General features: G+C 39.0%; 1 protein-coding gene across 1 annotated transcript in view; it reads left to right on the plus strand.

The window, feature by feature from the left end:
• The window catches only part of gabbr2 (gamma-aminobutyric acid (GABA) B receptor, 2), a 185,714-nt gene that overhangs the window by 109,679 nt on the left and 50,166 nt on the right, over window positions 1-25,869 (plus strand). The window contains exons 8-13 of the mRNA XM_085148616.1: window positions 5,204-5,264; window positions 16,277-16,357; window positions 17,038-17,188; window positions 19,150-19,282; window positions 21,141-21,248; window positions 25,692-25,814. Of these exons, the coding sequence (XP_085004742.1) occupies window positions 5,204-5,264; window positions 16,277-16,357; window positions 17,038-17,188; window positions 19,150-19,282; window positions 21,141-21,248; window positions 25,692-25,814 (657 nt within the window). The remainder of the gene's footprint in view (window positions 1-5,203; window positions 5,265-16,276; window positions 16,358-17,037; window positions 17,189-19,149; window positions 19,283-21,140; window positions 21,249-25,691; window positions 25,815-25,869) is intronic.

A 25,869-nucleotide genomic window follows, 5' to 3' on the forward strand; every position in this document is an offset into this window, starting at 1 on the left:
TTGAAAGAGTGAGTGTAAACACACACAAAAAAAATTATTTTATGTGCAGGAATGTGCAGAAAATAGGTTTAAATATTAAACAAATTTCTTCCAGTCAGAGAATGTTGCATATAATTAAATTTTTGCTTGATGCATAAAGTTAAAAGATTAAAACTAATAAAACAAGTTAAAAAAAGAGAGACTTTTCCATTTGATTACATTTTGTATGATGGATTATGTAGAAAAAGTAGATTAGGGCTGAAAGATCTATCGCTTTATCACCTATTCAGGTTGTAAATTGTGGTTTTAAAAAGTAACTAAGTAACTAAGTAATTAATTACTTTTGAAAATAAGTAATCAGTAAAGTAATGGGATTACTTTTTGGGGGAAGTAATCAGTAATTAGTTACTGATTACTTTTTTCAAGTAACTTGACCAACACTGGGAATGACTGATATTCACTCTGTTTGGCCACAGATTCACTAGGTTGAGATTTGACTAGGTTCCTTCATATTTCCGACCTCTTATAACTTTGTTGTGCTCATGTTCTAAAAATGTGTTATGATACTGATACTTATAAGTTATACCTGTGAAGTAGGTAGACGATAATTAGATGGGCTGTTTGGCATGTGATGGCTTACACAATAAAATCATATTGTTCTTTCTGATAGTATTAAAAACTTCAACTGTGACTGGAAAATTGAGCCAAACGTATAAGTTATCATGCACATAAACTGTGTAGAATGTCAGAGCAGCGCACAGAGGTAATACAACACTGCTATGTTTGTTCTCTTTGTTTCTCCTAAAGTGATGTCATTTGGTGCTGCAGAAACACTCCACTGCATTCAGGATTGATCCTGGTGGCTATGCTAGCTGCAAGCAGCGTGTATACCGTATGTGTGTGCTCGGATGCGTGAGTGTGCTCGCGCTTGCTTCCTATTGAGCTGTTACAGGATATCTCCTGTTCCCTTGTAAAGGCCACTCAATTATTAGAGGATGCCACACTGCTCTCAGCCTAGACAGCCGGTAGGCATGCAGGGCCTCACTCAGCAGCACATTACTCCTATTATATCATATTCATAACTGGGTTAAACTGCAACTGAGGATTAAAAAAGAATGGACTATGTTGGAAATTGCAGAGGTGCATTAGTTAGTAAATGCTCAGCATTTTGCTCATAAACATCAATAAAGTCCAGATTAAAGATTCACAGGACAGTATAGTTGCTGAGAGAACACTAAAGAAAGAAATAAAAGAAGAGAAAATAGCCTTAGTGAAATTCAGCACAGGCTCCTTATTATTGTGAGGCTCCTTTGTGACTGATGTCCCAGGGGGTATGTGTGTTGTAGGACTATATGCAATTTATTATTTCTCATCCCTCTGCTCTCATCTCTCTCAGTGCAGACCTAGTCCGGCCTGCTGATCAGGAGCAGGCTGACATTGAGGCTTTCCTGAGAGAATCAGGGAAGCAAAGCAAAGCGGGAATATCAATGGCCACGTAACATTTCACTCTCTTTTCATTCCAAGCACACGAACGAAGATGAGGTCCTGATGCTGTTTGAGTAGACTAGCAACCTTATCTCCCCATTCAAATGTTTAGCGATTTATATTGATCCTGCATGTACCTGTTCCCTGTGGAGCATCTACTTTACATTCTTTACTTTAGTAAATGTAATGATAAACATAAAAGGAGAAAATTGTAAAAGGAATTCAAATTTCTGAGGTTTTTTTCCTCTTAAAGTAGTAAAAGATGACAATTTTGAATTGAAATACAGGAACAAAGTCATTGTACATTATATCTAAATTCAGCATACTGTTTAAATATTCAATATTTAATAGCTTTTGACTTAAGTGAGCCATCACGTCTGACTCTGTCAGTGAATCCTATGACCCCGAGAGTTAGAGTTTGCCATTAAGAGGCAGCGAGGCAGCAATTTAGCAGCTATCTTTGTGAGGGTAGATGCAATTAATCTACATGGTCTCATTTTGTTGATGTCCTTGCACATAGATGCTTCTTTTGCTAGTGAAATTAATTTTATAATACCAACAACAATCCCCGGAAGTTTACAATTGTGAACGGGAATATTGTGCATATAGTAAACAGCGTTAAAAAAAAAGTGGCTTTGCAGAATAATTAAACGCATCCGTCAACAATTATGGCTTTTCTTTTAACAGATTACATGAAATTAGATCAAAGCGCGCCCTGTATGCAGCACACGCGTAGCACATAGAAACCTCCACCCACACATGACAACGACTTAGGGAGGCAATTCTTCACTGCATGCTTCTTTTTATGTTATTTTCAAATTCTGATTTAAGAAGGAAGCAGCTGTTACACAACTCGCTCAATTTTCTTGTGAATTGCAGTGACTTGTGCCAGGTTTACAAAAAGAATTAATCCATGTGCAAGCACTGGTGAAAAGGCAAATTCTCCCTGTTTAAATTCTATGTGTGCACGTGTGTGCTTGATCCTATAGGATAATACCTGGCTTGAGCCTTGTGTTTTTCCTGCTGTCACGATTCTGCGCTGTGTGTTTGCTGTGTACACACTCGTCTCGAGGGACTAAACTGTTCTGTGCGTGATCTCAGTCCTTCTGCTGAATCAGTAGCAGAGGCAACCGCAGCAGCAGGAGAGTGATCATCGAAGGCTCCATAGTATTGATTTGGAGAAGACGGCTGACATTAGCTGGGAGAGACCTCCGGAGCATAGAGTGCAGATAGCTGCAAGAACCAAGGAACCAAGGAATGATCGACACTGGCATTCATGTGGGAGGGAAGACGCAGCAGATTGTGATTGGTGGTTGACATGTCTGTGGGTTTAGGTCTGTTGCTCTTTTTTTTATGTGGTCAGTGGTCATAGAGTTGGTATCAGTGTGTTTCCAAGTAATGGTGAGTAGCACAGCTTGAGGCTTGACAGTCACCTCAAACACACACACTCAGAAGAGACGGCACGGGAGGGTTACGTGTATTTGTTTTTCCACTTTTAATGTGTGTGTGTGTGTGTGTGTGCGTGTGTGTGTGTGTGTGTGTGTGTGTGTGTGTGTGTGTGTGTGTGTGTGTGTGTGCATTCCCACCTCAAACCTCGAATTCTCACAGGATGTTACACCTGCAGCACACAGACTGACATCTCATTTGACCCCAGCACTCCTGTCACTGACAGTATTCTCACCTCAACAGACAAAGTGATACATGGCCACCTCCACCATCTCACCTCAGAAAGACTTTTTTCACACACACATACATGTCTGGACACAGTGATTGCTCCATCAGCCACCACTGTGGCACAGCACTGAATTTCCTTTCAGTACTGGCCTAAAAATACCTGGCTGAGTCAATACAGTCTAGTGAGGTTGCCAAAACCTCATGTTATCATGATACGTTGTAGAAAGACCCAAACAATAAGTTCATAATGCAGTCTTTATAGCGCAGACATTTACTGTATTTCCAATTAAGATGATCAACGTCTTTGTTCCTCTAAACATTTGGAATTCTTTGCATATTCTTGAGACATTGCATGCACTTTAGAGGCGACAACTTTGGGGGTGTTAAAACAACTACACACCATTTCACTGAGGTTTGTGATAGCTCCACTTTTGCTGATATGAAGGGCAATTATGGTGGTTATGCTAATGTTGAGTGAGAGCATGTGCAGCATGCAGCTACTCTAGAAACCTGGATGCATACACTTAGAGTCATTATGGGTTCAAGTCAAGTTCCCCTGTTTTCAACTCACATTGTCTGACCCTGTTTACACACCACAGTTATCTCAGTGTAATGCCTAATGAGCTGAACTGCATTACGCTGTACGATCCTCCTTAGGCTTCAGAAAGAATTGCGTAGCATATTGTAGAAAAGTGCTGTGTGTGACAAAAGGAACTTGTTAGCCTTGACAAGTCAGATTGACACTGTGGTGTAAAATTAGCAGAGGATCTGTTTTACATTGCCAAGGTAAAAGTAGCGCTGGAGACGGTGTCCCAGGAGTATCTCAGACATGCATGCGTTATCGGGGGGCACATGCATGCACATAGGCATGATGTGGCATCATTTAAAGTGCATACACATAGACATGCATGGATGTGCATACACACTCCTGCAAACATCAAAGATGCCACACAAAGACTCGGATTCAAACAGAGGGGTGGGATCTTGCACAGCTACTTCAAAGCTTTCCATCTTTTTGAGGCAAAATTGGCTCTGGCTTCCGTCCCCCACATTCCCCTCAGCTCTTTTTTAAATCTATCTATCTATCTATCTATCTATCTATCTATCTATCTATCTATCTATCTATCTATCTATCTATCTATCTATCTATCTATCTATCTATCTATCTATCTATCTATCTATCTATCTATCTATCTATGCTAGCCAAGTGCTAATATAAAACCCAGTTAAATGTGTAATTAAGGACCTCTGTAAGCAGATGGTGGGCTGAATTAATTGAACAATGTTGATGCATCAAGCGGGAGACAGAGATAAAGAAAGGATGGAGTGGGAAGAAGAATATAGAAGAAGAAAAAAGGGAAAATAAGGTGGAAGTCACAAAGACACAATTGGTTTGAATATGTCTTATGATACTGCCAAAAGTTGAATTTTGCTCCATCCTGTCTAAATTTGCCAGACACTCCCTGGCCTGAAACTGCTTATTTTATTCCTTTGGAGATCAGAAAGTTTTCCATTGTTATTTTTAGCTATTGTCAGGTGGCTGTTCGACCAGTAAAAGCACACCTTGACAAAAATGCATTTCGGTCATGAACAGCTACAACAGTTTTTTTTTTCTTAGCCACAGATGAGATGCACTTAAAGAATAGTTTTTTAAACTGCTCTCTGAGCTCAGATTTGCACCACTGCTAAGTGAGTAAACACAGTTAAATCATTCTGCTGTGCTGACCCAATCTCGTTCCAAAGATATTAGTAAATTAATTGGCTGAAGGATAATTTTGTTTACTTCTATAAACAGATCAATTTTGGCCCGTTCTAATCAAATGAGATGCAGAGTGCACGAGCCGAGACTTTTCCTGTCAACACTCCAGTATCAGGAAAGCACTGTGCATAAATTTAGTTGAAGTAAGCTTCTATTTTTTTTTTTTTTACTGCTTAGTTCAATTTATACCTTAGGCTGCAAGTTCTTCATCAGCAGAGTATGTTTTAACAATTTAAAATGGTTATGGAATCATTTGAGTTAAATTAATGATGTTATATTCTTCTTCTTGTGTTTCCTTTTTTTCAGGGCCAAGTCATGTTTCGTAATGGAGAGAGAATGGGCACAATAAAATTCAACCAGTTTCAAGGTATGTGTGACATCACCACCTGTCTCTCTCTTTTTTTTTTTTTTACTATAAATTAGGTTCCTGGGGTGTGTGGAGCCTATCATAGCTGACACAGGCCAAAAGGGAAGAGTACACTTTGGAAAGAGAGGGAGAACGAGAGAAAAAACACACTGTCACATCCACTCATACAGCCAATTTAGAAATGCACGTATATTTTTTTCGACTAGAGGAAACTTATGCAAGCAGGTTGAGAGCCTGCAAACTCCACACAGAAAAGAGCCCAGGCTGACCAGGATGTTGACAAAAGTAGCCTTCTTGGTGTGAAGCAGTAAGGGTGGCTCGGTATAAGTGCAAGTGGCCCACTTTTTGCCGCTTTTGTGGTTCCATCGCTCGATTCCCTCCACAGGCGTGGATGTGTTGGTGACAGAGAAGAAAACACCTTTAGAACCTTATTTCATTGCTACTAGCATAACAATTAAGTATTTAATCATTTAAAATTTCACAACACATTATGTGTTATATGAGAAAAATACAGAACAAATTGATTTATATTTAACGCTCACTACATTTCCCATGTCACACCCTCCTGTAGCTATCCACACTTGTTCGTAACATGACTCCAGACTCTAGAAGTATATTGCTATCATTTGTTGAATGCGAATTACTCACATCTCTGTTCAATAAGAACTGAAGTTGTTTTGCTGTATTATCACAGCCATCTGGTTCCAATTAAAAGGCTGCCATTGTTCATACCATTGTCTATAGCTGCAGCAGACACCTATTCAGAAGAAAGAGAGGCTGAGAATATTTCCACGTTGGAAGTTAGATGCTTTGTTCACATATTTTTATCATTTTTATGGAGAGAAAAATTTGCTGTAAGAACTGTTTTCCAGAAAAATAGCCATGAATTGTTTAGAACATTTGTATTTCTGGTGTGGAAAGCTTCCACAGGGCTATCTGTGTGGTCACATAAGACATATAAGATGAACAATAAATTGCAAAAACTTTAACTATGCCCTTTACTCCTCTGGTATTATAGGATTTGTGCGCGGACATGTATATGAGAAGCATGCCTCGGTAATCTTTGTCCTCATATGGCATCATCCTGAGGTTGTTTTGAGCCAATGGGGCCTGCTGAGTGGGAGAATAACCCAGAGATTGCATCTTGGTGCAGGGGATTCCCAGCTCCCAGGCTTCCCAGACTATATGTAGCACACTGCATGGCACTGTTCAGTCCTCTCTGCCTCACCATCTTATCTTCCTGACTGCAGAGGGGCTTGATCCCTCTGGCGGTTTGCATCACACTTGTGTGTGTGTGTGTTGTGTGTATGTGTGTGTGTGTTTCTATCCCTGACAGCAGAAGAAATATAAAAGGCAGTATATGAATGCACTTTCTGGTCTGTGTGCCTTTGTTGGTGACTGAGTGCAGACAACTGTCCTAAAAAAAATTGTATAGTTAGTATGTAATAAAGATGGCACGATACCACTTTTCTAAGTCTGATACGATATCATAAATTTGGATATCTGCCGATACTGATATGAATCCGATATAGTGTTTTTTAATCAATAAAACTGTTTTTTTTAATATCTTGCTGCATCTTGTATAAGTTCATACTTAAGTTTAAATAAACAAAACACTAAAGCTATTCTGTTATACCTGTATGTAAAAAATACACTGCACCCAAAATATTTCATAGTTCAGCAATACTGATCAATCTAATAAACTTAAACCTACTCAATCCTTCCTATTCTGGTATTTTAAAGAGTAGTTAGCAGAAATATTAAGCAACCTAACTAATAGGGTTGCAAACTTCCAGCAAAAAAAAATAGGGGACTACCCCCCACCTCATGATGCTTAATCGACGTAATCAACTTTAATTTGATGCAGTGTGAAAAAAATGCACAGAAATAAATTATTTTTCAAGAATAATTAAATAGATTCAACATCTTTCTTCAACAGAATTGCAGACTGCACAGACGGTATCTTCCCAAAGGAAAAAGTACTATAGCTTACTAGGGTATATTAGACTTAATAGTTACTATATACAGTAATGGACTTCTATACATTTTACATCAGATTAAAACTTTGGGTGTAAGATTCAGACAATTATTTATTAAAAGCTAGACATTTTAAATGAGAATAAGAAAGAAAAGTATGTCTTTTTGCCCCCTTTTCCCCGTTCATGCCCTATCGGCCCCCCTGGCTAAACTTTGCTAGATCCGCCCCTGCACAGTTACCAGCCGTCAGCTACATAGAAAAGGATCCTGGTGTAGAAAGTAATATTAAATAAATTCTAACAACAGCTTATCAAGCTTAAACGTGCTGCTGTTGTTCAGCCGCTGGTTTCCTCTTTCTGGTGCAAAGTGGGCCAAAAACAAACAAGAGAGACGGACTCGCGACAGAAAAGCCGATCAGCTGATCATTGATCAGTTTCACGGTTGAAGTAGCAGCAAGAAGAGGCAGTCGCTCCATATATCGGTTGTTAAGCTTAACGCTGGAATCCTTTACAAGCATTCAGAGATAAACTTACACACTTGCTTTACTTCTCTCTGGGATCACTTCATCGGAAATGAAATGCTGGTTTGGTAGTGAGGCTACAAATACACACAGCCGCTCTATCACATGAGCACACTGCTCTGACATGCTACGTTTATGAGATGAGTTATGCCATGTTGCAAGTTTTGTGAGGTGCTTTTTTGATATTTAATGGATCGGATTACATTTTTTATTTCTCTCCGATATTTACATCAGTATCAGACCGATACTGATACGTAATATCGGATCGGTCCATCTCTAGTATGTAATAGGAAGAACTGCAGGAAAGTGTTATGTGCAAGTGCCCTATACCTGGGTTTAATTTAACAAAGCAGTTTTTGTGATATTGACCACACTGCCTTGGGAGCTGCATGCAAGGAATCAAATTGATTCAAAATCATAGTAACTAGGAGTCAGTTTTTTATACACCTATAAATTCACTTAGCACAGCAAAATTCACTTAAATCATCAAACAATTATAAATAAGGATTAAATAAATACATCTAATAAAACTAACACAAAGAAAGTGTTTTTAAATGAACAGAAGATTTGTCTAACCATTTGGGGCATCACAGCTTACTTGGAAAAAAAGCAGTGGTGGTATATGATAATACAGCCTGTGACTTATGAACTAATTTCCCCAACATTTACGATGTAATTTATCTGAATTTGGAGTTGAGAAACAAATGATGCTGCATTTTTATTAGGAGAGTGTTTACCCTTCTTGTACTGCAGATTCCCAGTAATATTAGAGTAGCCTAACTTTCCCTTGTTACATTTTAATTAGACAATTTTGGGAAGGAGGGAGTCTTCCAAGGGAGTTGGGGACTTTTGTTTGCTCTTTCAATCAGAAAGGACAGAAACTCTGAGAAAACCCTTAGAGTTTATTATGTTGCTTTTGTAACATAATAATAATGTCATTGTCTAAAGGACAAAATAAACAAAGGTTTACATTTTCAGGTGTGATGAAGAATTAGCCCTTCTGAATGAGCGCTGTCGACAGCTCCACCCTTTAGAACTTACCTCCCATGTAAACACCACTGAAATTTATTACAGGCTGTACCTTAAAATAATGTAAAATAATGAGGATCCTCTGTAATACAGTCCATACCCCTAACAGTAATGTGTAATTACAATGTAAAAAGTGTGTGTGTGTGTGTGTGTGTTGGTGGGTGGGAGGATGAAGAAACAAGGTAAGCCGATTACTCATTACTAAAAAAAAGTACACACAGTATAATTTCTTATAATCTTAAAATTATAATTTATTATAATTTCTTCTTTCTTTTAAAGGTACAGTGTGTAAAATCTCACCACTAAATGTCAGTAGATTGCAGATCGCAGTCAGTTCAGTTTGCTTACTGCTCCAAATTCAAGAGAGTAATCCTCGCTACAGTGACCGCTGACAAACAAAATATTTAAGGATCAAAGTTTTCTGAGTTATGAACTGTAACTTTCTCTTATGAAAACGGTAGTTATGAATTGGATTGTTAGGAAGTGAAATCTGTTTTTTGTCACAAAAAGGAACCTTTCTAATGGTACCAGTAAGGCTGGTAAAATGAATTATAGTATTATGCCTGTGATTATGCTTTTGTCATCCAAAAGAGAAACTTTTTTTTGTTGCCTTGTCTCTTTCATTTGCATTTTTGCTTCTTCGGTGACGATAAATGTAGGTATGATCCCTCATATCTTGTATCTGAAGGTGCAGTGGTGGATTAAAATTTGAGTTTGGCTTACAAGTCCCTTGTCCTCCACTTTGGTGTTATGCGTATGGGGTTGGTTTATAGCCACATGCATAAAACGTGATTAGGTGAAACACTGGTGTCTATCTTGGTCATCGTATTCAAGATGGTGGGCCGACATAGCTGCCTCCACAAATCTGCGCCCCCTGCTTTGTATTATTAATGGATTAATTATAAGTTTGTAAGAACATATCAATTTGTTAGAAAATATAAGCAAGAATTTAAATAGCATAGCAGTACAGTAAAACCCCAAACCACAATGACAAATAGCAACATTAAAAATACAGGACTGGCAACATATTTCTATGGATATTCAAAATTTCTGATATGCAGAATTCTTAACCCCTTCTGTGTTTATCTATCACCCTTCTTCCTCACTTTGTTTTCCATGTCTCTCCCGCTTTCCTCCATCAAGTCATCTCCTTATATTCGCATCTCTCACTATCTTATCTTGGTCTTATGATACTGTATTTCATCCACCCCTCTTAACCTTCACCAATCTCCTCTTCCTCACTTGTCAGGGTTCGTAACTATGCCACCCTTTTGTCACACCAGGCGTGCAGGGACAGCCCCAGCTTGAATATTTCAAAAGGGAGCAATCCTCAACATGACCCTATCATCTGTTTCCTCCTCTGATCCTCCATTTTCCCCTGTCAGGCTTTCTTAGTCAGGGGCCTCGACGGCTTTTATTCCCACTCTCTCATGGGAATAAGAGATCCCTCTCTACTAGAGGTCTTGATCTCAGTTGCTGTACTTCTGAGTACAGATTTTGAATCAACACACTTACATGCATGGTAGATAAGTAAGTTTTTTGCACTATACTAGAGGGACTGTTCTTCGAAACATATTCCCTCATTTGGTGGTTTGAAAGGTGAAGTCTAACATGTTGCTCCAAAGTCTCCCACAGGTGTTTAAATCTCAATCTGACTGCGAGGTCATAGAGTATGATTCACATCATTTATTCATTCTTGCCCCACTTTTTAGTGACCTCTCCAGCGCTTTGGATCAAAACATTCATCCTTACAGTGAACCAGGATAGATGTTTACAGGATAAAAGTAATCACTCGGAAAAACTTTGTATTGATTTGGCGATAGATGGATTTAAACAAAACCAGAAAATGTCCCCCACAACAGAGCCACCACATCCCCTCAGTGTAAGGGGATGCATTTGAATTGCTGAATTTCCATCATGTCTTGCAGGAATTTAGAATAAGAACAACCTGCTACTGTCAGCGTACCTCCAGGCAATAGTGTTTTAGCATGACTTTCAACTAAAATAGCTCTTAAGACTCCTGTATCACCAGTGTTTTGAAGGAATCAGGAATTTTCTATTTTTTTTCTGTTAGAATTTAACAGATCAGACATGACAAAAATACAGTTAACATGATTAAAGGCAGTCTAAAGTGAAGCTCACACAAAAACAAGCCCAAACAACCTTGATTACATTTACAAACACTGCTACAAAAATGGGTCAGACTGTGTTCATAAAAAGCGGTCTGATCCTTGGTAATCAGCAGAGAGAGTTATAGTAAAAGAGTACCGGCAATTTCCATTTTGTAATTTTCAAACCAGCATGAGGATAGTCTGTGATTATGATGCTGGTGCATCAGTGGGGGGAAAACTATGTTTCATAATGCTAAACTGAACATTTTTTAAGGGTAAGTTTCAGAAAGGCTTTTTAAAAAATCATGTTATCATGCCAGTTATATCTTGGACCTTCAGGCAATAGATTCCAGCAGAGAGGCCCTGACTTGAAAATGCTTTAAATTTGTCCAGCCTTTAAACCTTTAATGCTAATTGCCAGCTCGTTATTGATTCTTGGACTCTAGTTGAACTTCTTTACATAATTCACAGTTTATAATAATCTTTATTTATTTCTAGGTGCAACCCCTCAGTTCACTCATTGTCTGAAACAAGCTGTTTTATCTCTTCTCCGTTAAAACCAGCTGTCTTCAGATTGGCTGCTCTTTGCAAACAGAAGGTTTGAACCTCAGGTGGGCGGGGCTTCTGTATTTACCAGTTAAAGTGAGGACTCTTAGGCACATTTAGGTACTGATCTTTGGCACTGATACTTGGTATTATACTAAGAAATTAACTCACTAACTAATAAACTTGCTTATTCTTAAGCAATTATATTCTTCTTAACTCATATTTCAAAGAATCCTAGAAGAGATAATCCCCTTGTTATTATGGTCCATATCATTCTTATACCAGAGATCTCACACCACAAGTACACAAGCTACTTGTTTTTCTTTTGAGCACTGTTGGTCATGAATGGAGTGTCTGTACAGACCGCCTTCAGCAGGTTCTCCTGCAAATCTTTAGCGATTCAGTTTCTACTCATCTCTTGTTTTCTAACATCTAGAATTTCTCTTTCTTTCACATCCATGAAAGTCTGCTCCCTGAATTTGAACTGATTTTGCCAGCTGGTGTCTCCTGGAACTTGAAGCGTCTTGTCAAGTCAAGTCAAGTTTATTTATAAAGCACATTTAAAAACAACCAAGGCTGACCAAAGTGCTGTACAATAAAATACAAATATAAAATCCAATAAAACACAAGTACATAAAACACCTCACTGATAAAAACAATAAGTTAAAACAGTAAGTTAAACCTTGCTAAAAGCCAATGAGAAGAGGTGAGTTTTAAGAGCAGTTTTAAAAGTTCCTAGGCTTGTGGAGAATCTGATGTGAGGAGGTAAACTGTTCCACAGTCTGGGTGCAGCCACAGCAAAAGCCCTCTCTCCCCTAGTCTTTAATCTGTACCTGGGAACATCTAAAAGCATCAGGTCTGCTGACCTCAAAGATCTCCTGGGGCGGTAAATGCTAAGAAGCTCTGCCAGGTAAGGAGGTGCAGTACCATTAAGAGCCTTAAAAACCAGCAGTAAAATTTTAAAATCAATCCTAAAAGCAACTGGGAGCCAGTGTAGAGAGCAGAGGACCGGAGTGATGTGGTCTCTCTTTTTGGAGCCGGTCAGCATGCGAGCAGCAGCGTTCTGCACCAGTTGGAGGCGATGCAGACAGGAACGATCTAAACCAGCATAAAGGGAGTTACAGTAGTCCAGCCGTGATGTAATAAAAGCATGGACCACCCTTTCTAGATCGTTCCTGCACAGGTAGGACTTGACTTTAGCTAAAATCCGTAGATGATAAAAAGATCCCTTGACTACGGAGCTGATTTGTTTATCAAATTTAAAAGCACTGTCAAAAGTAACACCGAGGCTCTTAATGGAGGAAGTACATTTGGAAGTTAGGGGTCCCATAAAATCAAAGGAAAGGTTGGGGTCTTTAGGAAGCCCAAACACAATGACTTCAGTTTTACTTTCATTTAGATGTAGGAAGTTAAGAGCCATCCAAGTCTTAATGTCAGACAGACAGGAGAATAACGGCTGCAAAGAGTCCTTACAGTCTAACCTCAGAGGGAGGTAGATCTGAATGTCATCAGCAAAGGTGTGGAAGGACACATTATGTTTGCGCAGCACATCGCCCAGAGGGAGCAAATACAGAGTAAACAGCAGGGGGCCTAGAATGGACCCCTGAGGTACACCACAAGTTAAAGGAGCTCTGGGAGATGACAGTTCGCCGAGGTGAACAGAAAAACTCCTGTTATCCAGGTAGGACTGGAAAAACTTTAAGACAGTACCTTTCAAACCGACACAGTGTTCTAGGCGGGATAACAGTATGTTGTGATCAACAGTATCAAAGGCTGCTGTCAGGTCTAAGGTTACTAGGACAGCAGCACAACCAGAGTCTACAGTTAAAAGCAAATCATTAAAAACTCTCAGTAAGGCGGTTTCAGTGCTGTGACGAGCTCTAAAACCAGACTGAAACTTCTCATAGAGACTGTTGTTGTCTAAAAATGTCTTGGTAGTCCCACTTTAAACCATTGCCTTTTTTGTGTAATAAAAAGAGTCCTCGTCAGCTTTTGAGACACCTTGAACACCTGTAACACTGAATGCTGGATGACTGTTTAAGTTTAAGTGCTTTCTTATGGATTTCTTCAAAGTTAAATTGTAACAATTTGTTATTCTAACATACTCCGAGGTAATTAGAACAATTATACTCAGGAGATGGATGGTAATGATATGGCTGTGATGGGGGAAAAAGCATAAAAATGAAAGAATAATAACTATGCAGGTGTTAATAATTTTCATATTCATTTTCATTTTTATTATTATCAAACTTCTACATTTTAATGACATTTTCACTGAATTTTCAATTGTGTTATATTGACTAATCAAACAAAAGACAATTAAATGTCAGGCCACAGACTGAGCGACAGGTTGAATTTAACATCCTGCTGCAGCCATCCGTATTCCTGTGGGGACAGAATGCTGTGATAGCATTGCAGCGTTTGAAAGGAGGAATGCTGATATATAGTCCCTTCTGCTGTTTAGGACGCAGTCAAGAGAAATTAGTCAGTGGCCCTGAGTCACTGTGAGAGGGTTGAGAAATGCAAATCTTATTGCCCAAGCACATTTACTGCACTGTAAAATTGTCAAATAGTCATTTTCAACAATCGCTGACGCTGGTTTGATGGGAAAACTTCAGGTCACTTGAGGTCATTCAGAGAGAAAAAAGAGCCCTGTGATGCTGCAGTAGGTGATGTTTGTCATTTTCCATTCAAGGGCATTGCTGCGGAAGAGTTCAGTGGGCCTGCAAGAGTGATAGCAGCGAGGATCAGAGAGATTTGACATCTGCAGCACGAGAAATTACGGGTTGTTTGTAGTACTTACAAAGAAAAAAAAAGATCTGGATAATCTGTCCCCTCTCTCTGTCCCCCTTGTGTAATCTGAGTAATCTTTATGAGTGAGTACCCAGGTCTGTCTGACAAGGTTATGCTTCCTCCTGTATTACACCTGAGAGACTCATCGTTGCTTCTAAAAGAAAAAAACTGTAAACTCTGAAATAGCTGTGTTTGAGCACAGCTCCGGAGAGGCTGATGGTGTTTATGGGGTGGGGTTACTGCAGTTTGCTATCCCCTGAATGTAATCAGAAAACACTAAAGCAACCTGATACTGTAATAAAAAAATATATAATTATTGTTTGCTCTAAAATAAGTAAGAGATAGATATAACTACCCTTTGAAGTATGCTTTTTGCTGCATTTGTCAGGTTTTTATTTCTTTGTTTGCTGACTACAGTATCTGCTTTCCGTTAAACTCCTGGTTTCACTGACGTATAATACACAAGGAATTAAAACTATATAAAACAATAAGATCACTTTCTGGCCATTTTCGGGTGAAAATGAAAGCTGCCATTTGAGAATTTTAAATGTAGGTAATCATGAGTGTCTTAAAATTTAGTGTTATGGATATTTTGTTAAATCACTAATGGCCCTTGGAAAATCTTGGGGTTTAAAGCTCTCTTTGAGGTTGTATTACTGTGTGTAACGATAGAGCTTAAAGCTGGGTTATTCACTACGTCAGATTAATGTGTGAATTTTATTTGTTCCTCTATCTCATTTTCTCCAAATGTGAAACACTTGGTCCAACATTTTATAAACCCAGCATGGTGCTTCTTATAATTAAAGAACCCATCCAGACGTCTGCAAAGATCTATAAAATATCCTACTTGGACTAATAATTTGTCTCTTTTTTTGTTCATAAATAAGTCCGATTAAAAAAATGAAATGCCGTCCTACCTCTGTAGATGAATGAAAACTGATATGGGTCACTGCATTCAGCTAACTTTAGCTACTGGATTCTCAGTGTATGTACAAAGCAAGATTCAAGTTTCCATATCAGACTTCACTGAAGTTGTCTGTTGAAGCAGGCCTTCCACACTACTGCTTCTTCTTTCAGGCACAATAAATCAAAGACACAGAGACATGACTCTCAAAGAATGCTGAATTGAAAAGTGTGTCTGCAGCAGCAAAGGCATGCAGTTTTTATGTTCTGTTGACCATTGAAATTACAGTGACTTTAACTAATGCTCCACAATAACTGCCCAAAAAAGTGGCATTTCACGTTGGTGCCAAGTTTCCAGAACTGAAGAATAAATCATTTGGCAAAGTAAAGCTCAAACATCAAACAAAAGTAAAACTCACCAAAACACAGTTCTGATGGATTTTAATATGACTACCTGAATGATTACACATTAATTGATCTAACCAATTAATGTCTTACTAACAATATGGCTGGAGGGATGGTGATGACAGTTTGCCTGCTGAGTTAGTCAGAAGGTCATGGATGAATTGCTGTGATATCTGAACATCTACTTGATGTATTGGAACGAAACAAAAAATAATGAAAAGATTCCCACAGAGCCTCAGTGACTTTGACCTCCAGGTGACTTTTATTAGACCAAAACAGTGCGAATTAAATTAAGGGTTTCTAGTGAAATGTCTCTACTACTTCTAAATGGAACGCAGATGTATTTAACACAGACATTCATTTTCCGTTCGTGGTCTTTGCATTCGAGTGAATGTCTCCTTTCCTTTTGCACCATCATCGGGCCATGTAATGTTTTGGTTTCCTGAGCAATTATTAGTTCTCTTATCAGTCTCAGCTGTAAATTTTACAGTGCTACATAGAAAGCATTAGCACATTGTCAAGCTAAACTAAGACTGTTAACATGAGTAAAATTACTTGCTGAACATTAGCGTACTGTCATTGTGAACCTGCAGTGTCAGTGTCAGATAGAGCTGCAAGCTTTCAAAATTGGGTTTAACTGTATGCATTTTTATATGACGCTTGGAGAGTTTATTTACATATATTTATGTTGATGCCTACATATCTGTGCTTTTTTTCGGTTTCAACAGAGGGACAGGAAGTGAAAGTCGGTGAATACAATGCAATTGCTGATGTGCTGGACCTCATCAACAACTCCATCAGGTTCCAAGGTATGTGGCTGTGTGAGGAATCTAAAACTCACTAAAGAAAATCTGCTGATTATTCCAATTTTTTTTTAACCAGGATGTTTCAGTAAAGGCTAAAAACTTAGCAGCTCCTTTTATGCTCACTTATGCTCTTGAACCCAAACTCCTTCCAACTAACATCAATATACAGACCCACTCAGACAACACCACCACTCAGTGGAGGAACTCACCTCCCTAAACTGTTCTCTCACAGCTAAATTATTTACCAGTACATTTTTCTTCAACCCCTCCCATGTTTCCCTGTGTTGACATACTTTGTAATTTGTGCGATGCTCAAAGCCATTTTCTGAGCCTTTCTCCACATACAGAAAGTCTAAGACTGTAGCTTCTAAAAAGCTTGTTTCCACATCGCTGACCACGGTAAGTGGAAATATGTAAGATGATGCTATTACGATCGATTGGCATACTGGAGATAGAAAAATACAGCAAAAAAAGGGAAAAGAAAGTGCAGGATCCTAAGAGCCATTATCATAGAGACACTTAACTAGTGGAAACTGGGGGACCAGGAAATTATCTCTAAAAATAACCGATGCTACTGCAGCATCACTATTCATTGAAAGAATTGAAGTTAAGACAGTTTTATTTTATGCTTTACTATGATAAAATAACTGTTTTGCTTATATCACAAACCTTCTTTCTTGTAGGTGTAGAGCCACCGAAGGATCGGACGTTTGTGCGTCTGCAGAGGCGCCACATCAATGTGCCGCTCTACAGCATCCTGTCCACCATCACCATACTGGGCATGCTCATGGCCGGGGCCTTCCTGTTCTTCAACATCAAGAATCGGAATCACAGGTCAGAACAAGTTGTACAACTGGCCAGAGAAGGTGAAATTTGTCAATGTAGAGTGGAAGGAAGAAGGTAAATTATGGACTAGTAGGAAGAGAGAAGTAGTGGTAGAAGAGTCTGAGGAGACTGAATGGTATTAAATAGAGATGGCACGATACCACTTTTTAATGTCCGATACAGATTCCGATATCATAAATTTGGATATCTGCCGATACCAATATGAATCCGATATAGCGTATTTTGTAATCAATAAAACTGTTTTTTATAAATATTTTGCTGCATTTGGTATAAGTTCATACTCAAGTTTTAAAAAACAAGAGACTGAAGCTATTCTGTTATATCTGTATGCAAAAAATACACTCCACCCAAAACATTTTATAGTTCAGCAATACTGATCAATCTGATAAATTTAAGCCTACACCATCCTCCCTATTCTGGTATTTTAAAGAGTACTTACCTACCTAAGTAATAGGGTTGCCAGCAAAAATATTAGGGAACCACCCCCCACCTTTAATCGATGTAATCAACTTTAATTTAATGCAAGTATAAAACAAATGCACAGAAATCAATTATTTTTCTACAATATTTAAATAGATTCAACATCTTTCTTCAACAGAATTGCAGACTGCAGATGGTACTTTCCCAAAGGAAAAAGTACTATAGCTTACTAGGGTGTATATTAGACTTATTAGTTACTATATACAATAATGGATTTCTATATATTTAATCAGATGACCACTTTTATTTTAAGATTCAGATAATTGTTTATTCAAAGTTTTTAAATCACATAAGAAAGAAAAGTATTTCTTTGTGCCCCCCTTTCCCTGTTAATGCCCTACTTGGCCCCCCACAAAACTTTGCTATACCCGCCCCTGCACAGTTACCAGCTGTCAGCTACTTAGAAAAGGATCCTGGTGTTATTTCTCAGAAACAATTCATAACTTCCCTTGAACCCATTCATGTCATCTAAAAGGTAAACCTGTTTCTCCATCACCTGTTCAGCTCTGATGATTCAGTAAGGACATCTCCTGGTTTCATCTGCATGTTTCCCTCTCACCAGGTAACCAAACTGACATCATGACCAGCACTTTTTACAGCTGTGGCTGCAGCAAACATCAGCTGATACTAGAAAGTAATATTAAATACATTCTAACAACAGCTGATCACGCTTAAACGTGCTGCTGTTGTTTTTCTGCTGGTGTCCTCTTTCTAGCGCAAAGTGGGCGATAAACAAACAAGAAAGACGGGACTTACAGCAGAAAAGCCAATCAGCTGATCATTGATCAGTTTCATGTTTGAAGTAATAACAGGAGAGGAAGGAGGAGAGAATGAGATAAGTAGATGCAACTGCACAGCAAAGACAGAATAACTCCAGCTTTGTGTCCATTTTTTAATTCTAGCTGACGTACGGGACAAATCGCTTCCTTTTCACCTCAATATGGAACTCCGATGGCCAGTCCAGTTGTGGATCCATATATCAGTTGTTAAGCTTAACGTGGAAATACTATGCAAACATTCAGGGATGAACTCACACACTTGCTTTACTTCTCGGGGATAGTTTTCGCCAAGATGAGATGCTGCGGTTAGGAAGTATGTAGTGAGGCTCCAAATGCTCCAACAGACCGCCGACAGGTCTAGCAGACAACAGCCGCTCTATCACGTAACGCATACTGCTCCGATGCGCCATGTAGCGTGTTTTGTGAGGTGATTTTGTGATACTTTGGATCGGACTACATTATTTATTTCTCTCCGATATCCGATCCAGTAATTTAGGTCAGTATCGGACCGATACCGATACGTAATATCGGATCGGTCCATCTCTAGTATTGAAATCAAAAAATGATGAAGCATGAGCATAATGATGAACTATTTCTGGAGAAATACTATTATTTAGCAGCTCTCACTTTGTATAAGATTAAACTCTACTCTATCATCATTTGAATCTCCTCTAATCCTTTTCTTTTCAGATTAATCAAGATGTCCAGTCCCTACATGAATAACCTGATCATCCTTGGAGGCATGCTCTCCTATGCATCTATCTTCCTGTTTGGTCTGGACGGAGGTTTTGTTTCTGACAAAGAGTTTGAGACCCTCTGCACCGTGAGTCCTCTTAAGAGTGTTCTCCTATAAATAAAATAATGAATAAAGGCAAGAATGTAAAATTAGCCTAAATTAAAAAGGAGAAAAAAATACCCATCCACTGCCACACCACCAAAGTATATTTTATTAGTCAAAAAAGAGATGCAAGCTTTATGTCTTTGTTTTAAATCAATGTATCAGCATATTAACCAAACATATTCTGTGAGCACTCGTTGGTTCAAGTTGATTGGTTTTTAAAAAAGAAATGGACTCAATAGCGTCCAGAGGAGGCGAAACCTTTATTATAAACAGTGTACACATCTTATCTGAATATGTGTATACAAATATGAAATTCTCTTCTGGACATGTTTGCTCTCATCTTATGTCAGTAATGTCAAACTCATACAGCCCACTTTGATATTACGTGAAACTCTCCTTGCTGTCAGAGTAAAGGGATTTAACTTTTTATTGACTACCTCAGATATTTTAATATAAGATATATCATCGCAGTGTTTCTGCATGATAATGAAATGTTGCTGCAGTAAATGAAAGACAGCTGTCAGCGTGACTGTTTGGGCTTAAATTTGCAAAAAGTTCTTGTAGCTCTCTGACTGGCGTATAATAATAAAACAGAAAGTTTTTGTTATTTTACAGAATTTATTTTATTTATTCTTTTTGTTTTACTATGGATTTAGAAAAAAATAGTATATAGTGAAAAACTTTTCTATCATGTAATTGTTTATCAGGTGCTTAGTTATTTTGGTGTAGTATGAATGGGCTTTATCTGTAGGAAAAACGGTAAAATGTAGGAAAATACAATTAATAAACCAGAATTGATGCCCTCCTACACATTTTCTAAAGTCGTTCAGTGGGCCGGACAGAAGTCTTTGCTGGGTCACTTCTCATCCCCAGAATCTTATGTCATATAACAGTTTCTAAAGAATGGAAAGCACTACCAAAATATGAATAGTATTCACATGTGACTGTGTGAAAACTAACAGAATCTCTCTCTGCAGGCCTTTTGTAAGCATGCTGCATATTAAGTATCTCCCCTCAGGTAGCATTACTGTGTGACTGTGTAGATACTGGATTAATTAAAGAGTTTTGATTACAGTGATAACTGGTTTCCACTGAGACACCCACCCTGTTCAGATATAGAGACACAAATATGCACATGTGTGCCAAAGAGGTGTTAGGCAGAGCACGTCTTGAACTTCTGTCACCTGGTTCAAGCTCTGCTGCAGAGCCACAACAGAGTTTGTCACTTCAGACTTCGGGTCCTGCAGCAGAGGAGCACAGAGGTTTATCCATTCACTGCTACCGATCAATATCTGCTGGTTGCTTTGAGAACAAATGGCGTAATTGTTTTTTTGCTGTCTTCTTCTTTTCTTTACCGCTGTGCCACATTTTGTTGCTTTCTCATATGTGTATGCAGATATAGAGAGCTTGTACACAGATACACAGGTAAAAAGAAAATGTGTACCATATACAGTAATCAAATACAAAACATGAAATCGCGCACACAGGGTCTCTGTGGCTGTATTAGGATTTTCTCAGTTGAAGAAAATCGCACTTGAAGCTTTAAAAACACATCAGCGGCGCTATTTGTGCCGTGGAAGTAAGAGGTCTACATTTTGTTTTTCATTAAAATTGAAATGCGCTCAGGAGTGTGACAGCTTCATAGTCCAGGATGTTCTCCCAGAGCTTCAGAGATGGGAAATAAATCTGACAGCGCCTTATTTTTAGAATGCTTCATAATGCTACTTTGAATGAACTTCTGGAGAAAAATGCAAATAGCTGTCAGATCAGATGTTGTTTCCAGCCTTGATCACCAGTTTATGGCATGACACAATTTCATGTCTCACTGTTGTTCTGATAGGTTCGGACGTGGATCCTCATTGTTGGATACACAACAGCTTTCGGAGCCATGTTTGCCAAGACCTGGAGGGTACACGCCATCTTCAAAAATGTGAAGATGAAGAAGAAGGTACTGAAAAATATTATGATTTTTTGAAATATTTTTATAAAGGTAACTCAGTGGGTCTAACCTAATCCATTTTCTTAATCGCTTTAGCTGGTTATCCACCTTAGGGTTGTAGGGTGGTCTGGTGCCTATCCCAGTTACCACAGGACAAAAGGCAGGGAAGGACTCCTCACCACTCCATCCAGTCTATATCTTCTCATTTTCCTGATGTGATTGAAACATGGCCCACACACTCCTGCTTCATAGATTTGCAGTAATGATTCCTCTGCCTTAAAAACGTGGTTTGATTTTTCATTTATATTCAAATTTGTTTATATCAAACAAATCTGCAGCTTTCCACTTAAACGGCCATATGCTTTCTCGAGGTTTTTAACCTTATATTTTTCATGACATTACCTACATCTGTTGGATGGCATAACTGGCGGTTGATACAACCACAGTCGTATCTGTTGGCACATGACAGTCTTTTCCAGGAGGCTTTGCATGCCTTTTATAACCCCATCGCTGGTGTGTGGGTGATTGTATTCAGTGCATCAGTGCTACTCGTGCTTTTTACAAACTGAAAGACTGGCAGCCCCATGGCACCTGCTTTTAGAATCTTCTCTGTGAGAAAAAGGATCTAGAAATACAAATGGCTTTTTAAACATCTAACACAATCTGCTTCGCTGGCCCAGTTATATAAAAGCGGTGTCGAGCTCACCAAGTGTTGCAACTCTGCTTGGCCTTTTTGTATTTATAGACCTCGCTCTCCCCCCTGTTTCTCTCTCCCTTTCTCTCACCCTCTTGCATATTGGAGGACGTGTGGGTGGCCTGCCAGAGAGAAAGCAGGAAGAGAAGGAGGAAAGAGGAAGGATCGAAGAGTGGAAGAGGTTTGAGGGATGCAGGGAAATAGTGGCAGAAGGGAGAGACAGAAGGGGAAAGGCAAAGCGTGGCAGAGAAAGGGACAAGACAAACAACATGGCCCAAATGGCAAAAAAAAAGTAGGTTGGACTCTATGAAAAGAAAAGGGGACGCAGAGAAAAGAGGGCAAATGATAGATTAAGATAAAGAGAATCCAAGAACTGAGGCCCAGTTTAGATTGAGTTTCCACTGCAGTTCAGTCACAACACATTTGTAATCATTTTTTGTAATGTGTGACTTTGGTCCCAGCCTTTTACATTTCTGTAAGTCACTGTCTTTTTCAAAGTGATCATTTAATGAAAACAAAAGAGTTTTTTCCTCTCTGACCTTTCACAGCCAATTGTTTTGCTCCGTTCCCATCCTCTCAAACTCTTTCCCTTGCTAACAGAGACATAACAAATGTTTCTCCAGAAGTAGTATTCAGGCCCTCGGGTGTGTTTTCTGATGGTTCAAGGCCTGGGTTTGTGTGAGCAGGACACACACACATCCCACTTCACCCACACTGATTGAGTGCAGGGGCTTTGGCTTCACTAGAGTGATAGTTGCTGGTGGTGTCCTGAAATGTCTGCCAACTGCTGTCAGGGGAGGGACAAACACATCTTTTCTTCAAACTGTGGGATTGGAACTGCATCCCTCACTTCTTCCCCTATCCTCCCCTTCATCTTTTTTTTCTCTGTAGGAGAGCAGGGATTGTAAATCAAGGGTGAGCTCAATAAAGGTTCCACTTGGTGGGCTGTAGCCGGCACTTGTTCACTTCTTTAAAAGCTCAGTGCCACAGACGATGCAGAGAGAGGAGAGCCAATCAATGTCCTATTATTCCAAACACATAAACACAGATAAGCATACAGTATGTGCTCACAAAAGTCCCCCTGTGTACGAGCCACACACACACATATGTGTGTGATTTAAAACCTAAAAGTAGAGATTAAACATGTTGTTTTTACTGCTTTCACGTTTTGATCATTATTTCAGGGATTAGATGGATTACTTCCTAACTGATAAACAAAGATACAATGCACAAAATCACTGCTGCAAATATTGTTTTCTTAATTTAATAACAATGGGAAAACAGTGGTGTCAAGACAAAAGCAAAAATGGAGGATTGAAGTCATGCAACAAATATTTTAACTGTAAAACTGTGACTCTGTGCATGATCAGATCCTCAAGTCTGACGTGTAGATAAGTGTAGACTGTGATTTATTTGGTCCTAACCAAATCTCATCTCTGTATCTGAAATTATTGATAGTTTTTAAGTAATTCATTAACTTTCAGGGTCTCATATCAATCATATCAGTAACCCTGTAAATTTGAATTAGCTTTGAGGCAAAATGTCCTACAGTCTCTAAAACAATGATTGGAGACTGCGGCACAAGCAAAAGTATTGTGGCCATGTGCAATTGGCTTGGAGTCTTGATGCCTTTGAAGTGACTGCTGCATGGACAGAGACTGGTCCTGCAAAGTTTGGTGTTTTAAGATGGTGATGAAACAGCAATAACAAAGAATCAGTCTGCTTGTGATTAAATGAGCTCAAGGTGGTTACATGCAATCTGTTTCTGAAAATGCAGCAATTAACTGTGACAAATCGATGAAAACTGCAAATTTGTTGCAGTTTACAGACAAAGAAATTCACATTTACTACTTCTGTTCAGAGTCCATTGTAGACCTTGTAGATTTCTCAATATTGAACAGAAATTCAATAATTCCTCCACAAATACTGATACAGTTGCTGCAGGATGGCAAAATGGTATAGGCACCTAGCAGCCCTGCCTTTTTCTAAGAGTACAATAAGAATATAACCAACTAGCACCTCAACTAGTAGTGTTGAGTTGACTATGCTGCTTTTGTCGACTATCTGCATTTGTACAGCAGTTATTTGTAACCTCTGCCAGTCCATCTGAGTCACAGGTTGCCTCCCAACATGCGATATGTGCTATCACCTTTAATCAAAAGCTGACACCCAGGGACTAAAGGTGTTGCACACTCAACCTTTGGTTACCACAGCTACTTGCAACCAATTGCCAAATGAGAAAAAATGTAATGTAATCACCAAGGTAACCTCCAGTTTTTCCTAGTTGCAAAGACAGCCCTCTCTTTACTCTAGTGTTACTGAGGTAGATCGCATGGATAATGTCATGATAACTAGCAGTGCTGTCAGATGTTGGTACTCTAAACATGACTTAAAAAAAATAAAAGAAGCAACCATCTATGTCCCCAGTACCATGGACTCACAACTCATGTAGAGGGAGAAAAGAAAATCTGTCTGTCTTTAGAAATCTTTTGCCAAGAAAGTACCAAACCAAGCAGGATACAGTCATGGAAGTGCCACAGAGGCAGTTTTCAGTAATATAATGTATGTTTATATATACATCTACCTGTAGACAGATTTTCACACATGACAACACAATGCAGATGTGGATGCAACATAAAAATCATCCTGAAAAATCAACAAAAAGGATCATTTTAAGAACATAGCTCTAAATTATTTGGGCTTTTTCCTCAAATTAGTAACTACAGCCACACTGGAGCCTTACTGGTGTGACTGGTGGAAAGAAAACAGACAACACTTCAGGTAATTTAGATTAATTACTGCCTTGGCAGAGTAACATATCACAGTTTAGCAGATGGTGTAGGGTAGAGTACATTTCTCAGAAATATAACATGTCTAATTACTTGTTAGATTTGTAGAATTTTAATCAGTATATGTAATATATGTTGGTTTTCTTCTTCATGTTGTCCTAAATGGCCCGAAGCAATGTGATAAACAATAACAGAGCACATACCTTGTTTTGCCTTGCCGACATACATCTGCTCAAAAGCACTGCATCAAAAGATGGCAGATCAAAAAACACAGTCCCATTATTTATCTCATCCTGGGCCCACTTATGAGTGGAGACCTGCACAACACTGCTGAGTTGCATCTGGGCTATGTGATACTCTCCAAACACAGCCCAGCCTGCGTCCCCTGACCTTTCCTTTGATCTGCGGTTCCAGACAGTCAAACGCTATTATAAATAAAGATCACAAACAGGTCACGGCTTTCATCCCTCTAAAGTTCAGGGTACAAAAGAGGAGCTTTTGTGGTTGACAGCAGTGGCTCTTGTTTGGTGGATCTTTTCCACATTCTCTCACCACAAGGTAACAAAACTGTTGCTTGTTGGTGGCATAGTATTGACACAACTGAATGTCCAATCGTGGTTTACAGCCCCGGGATGATTACAGTCTGCTAAATATGCTACATGTGTCTTTATCAAATGTTGAACCAGGCCTTGGTCTTTTGGACTCACAGGCCTGGCTGGATTCCGATCCCAGCAGGTGGTCATTTGCAGTTAAATACATTGTTACCAGACCCTGATTAGATGGTTAAAATGAAAACAGCAGGGGTCTAGGACCTCAGATGGGATGTGAATAACTCACTTCACATAATTAGTGTGGTCAATAAGAAATGCTGTCTGAAATGACACTACAGATACTTGCATTATCACATAACATTAGCAGGTGTGGGCTATTTAGCTAATAAAAGCACCTAATTTTCTCTTCCCTCTTCAGATCATAAAGGACCAGAAGCTGTTGATTATCGTTGGCGGGATGCTGCTAATCGACTTATGCATCCTCATCTGCTGGCAGATTGTGGACCCACTTAGGAGGACTGTGGAGGAATACAGCCTGGAGGTCAGTCTTGTCTAAACTTGTGGTCACTTGCAGCGCTTTTGGTAATGAAGCTTAC

Source organism: Neolamprologus multifasciatus, chromosome 22 (assembly GCF_963576455.1).
Source record: "Neolamprologus multifasciatus chromosome 22, fNeoMul1.2, whole genome shotgun sequence".
Taxonomy (NCBI): Eukaryota; Metazoa; Chordata; class Actinopteri; order Cichliformes; family Cichlidae; genus Neolamprologus; species Neolamprologus multifasciatus.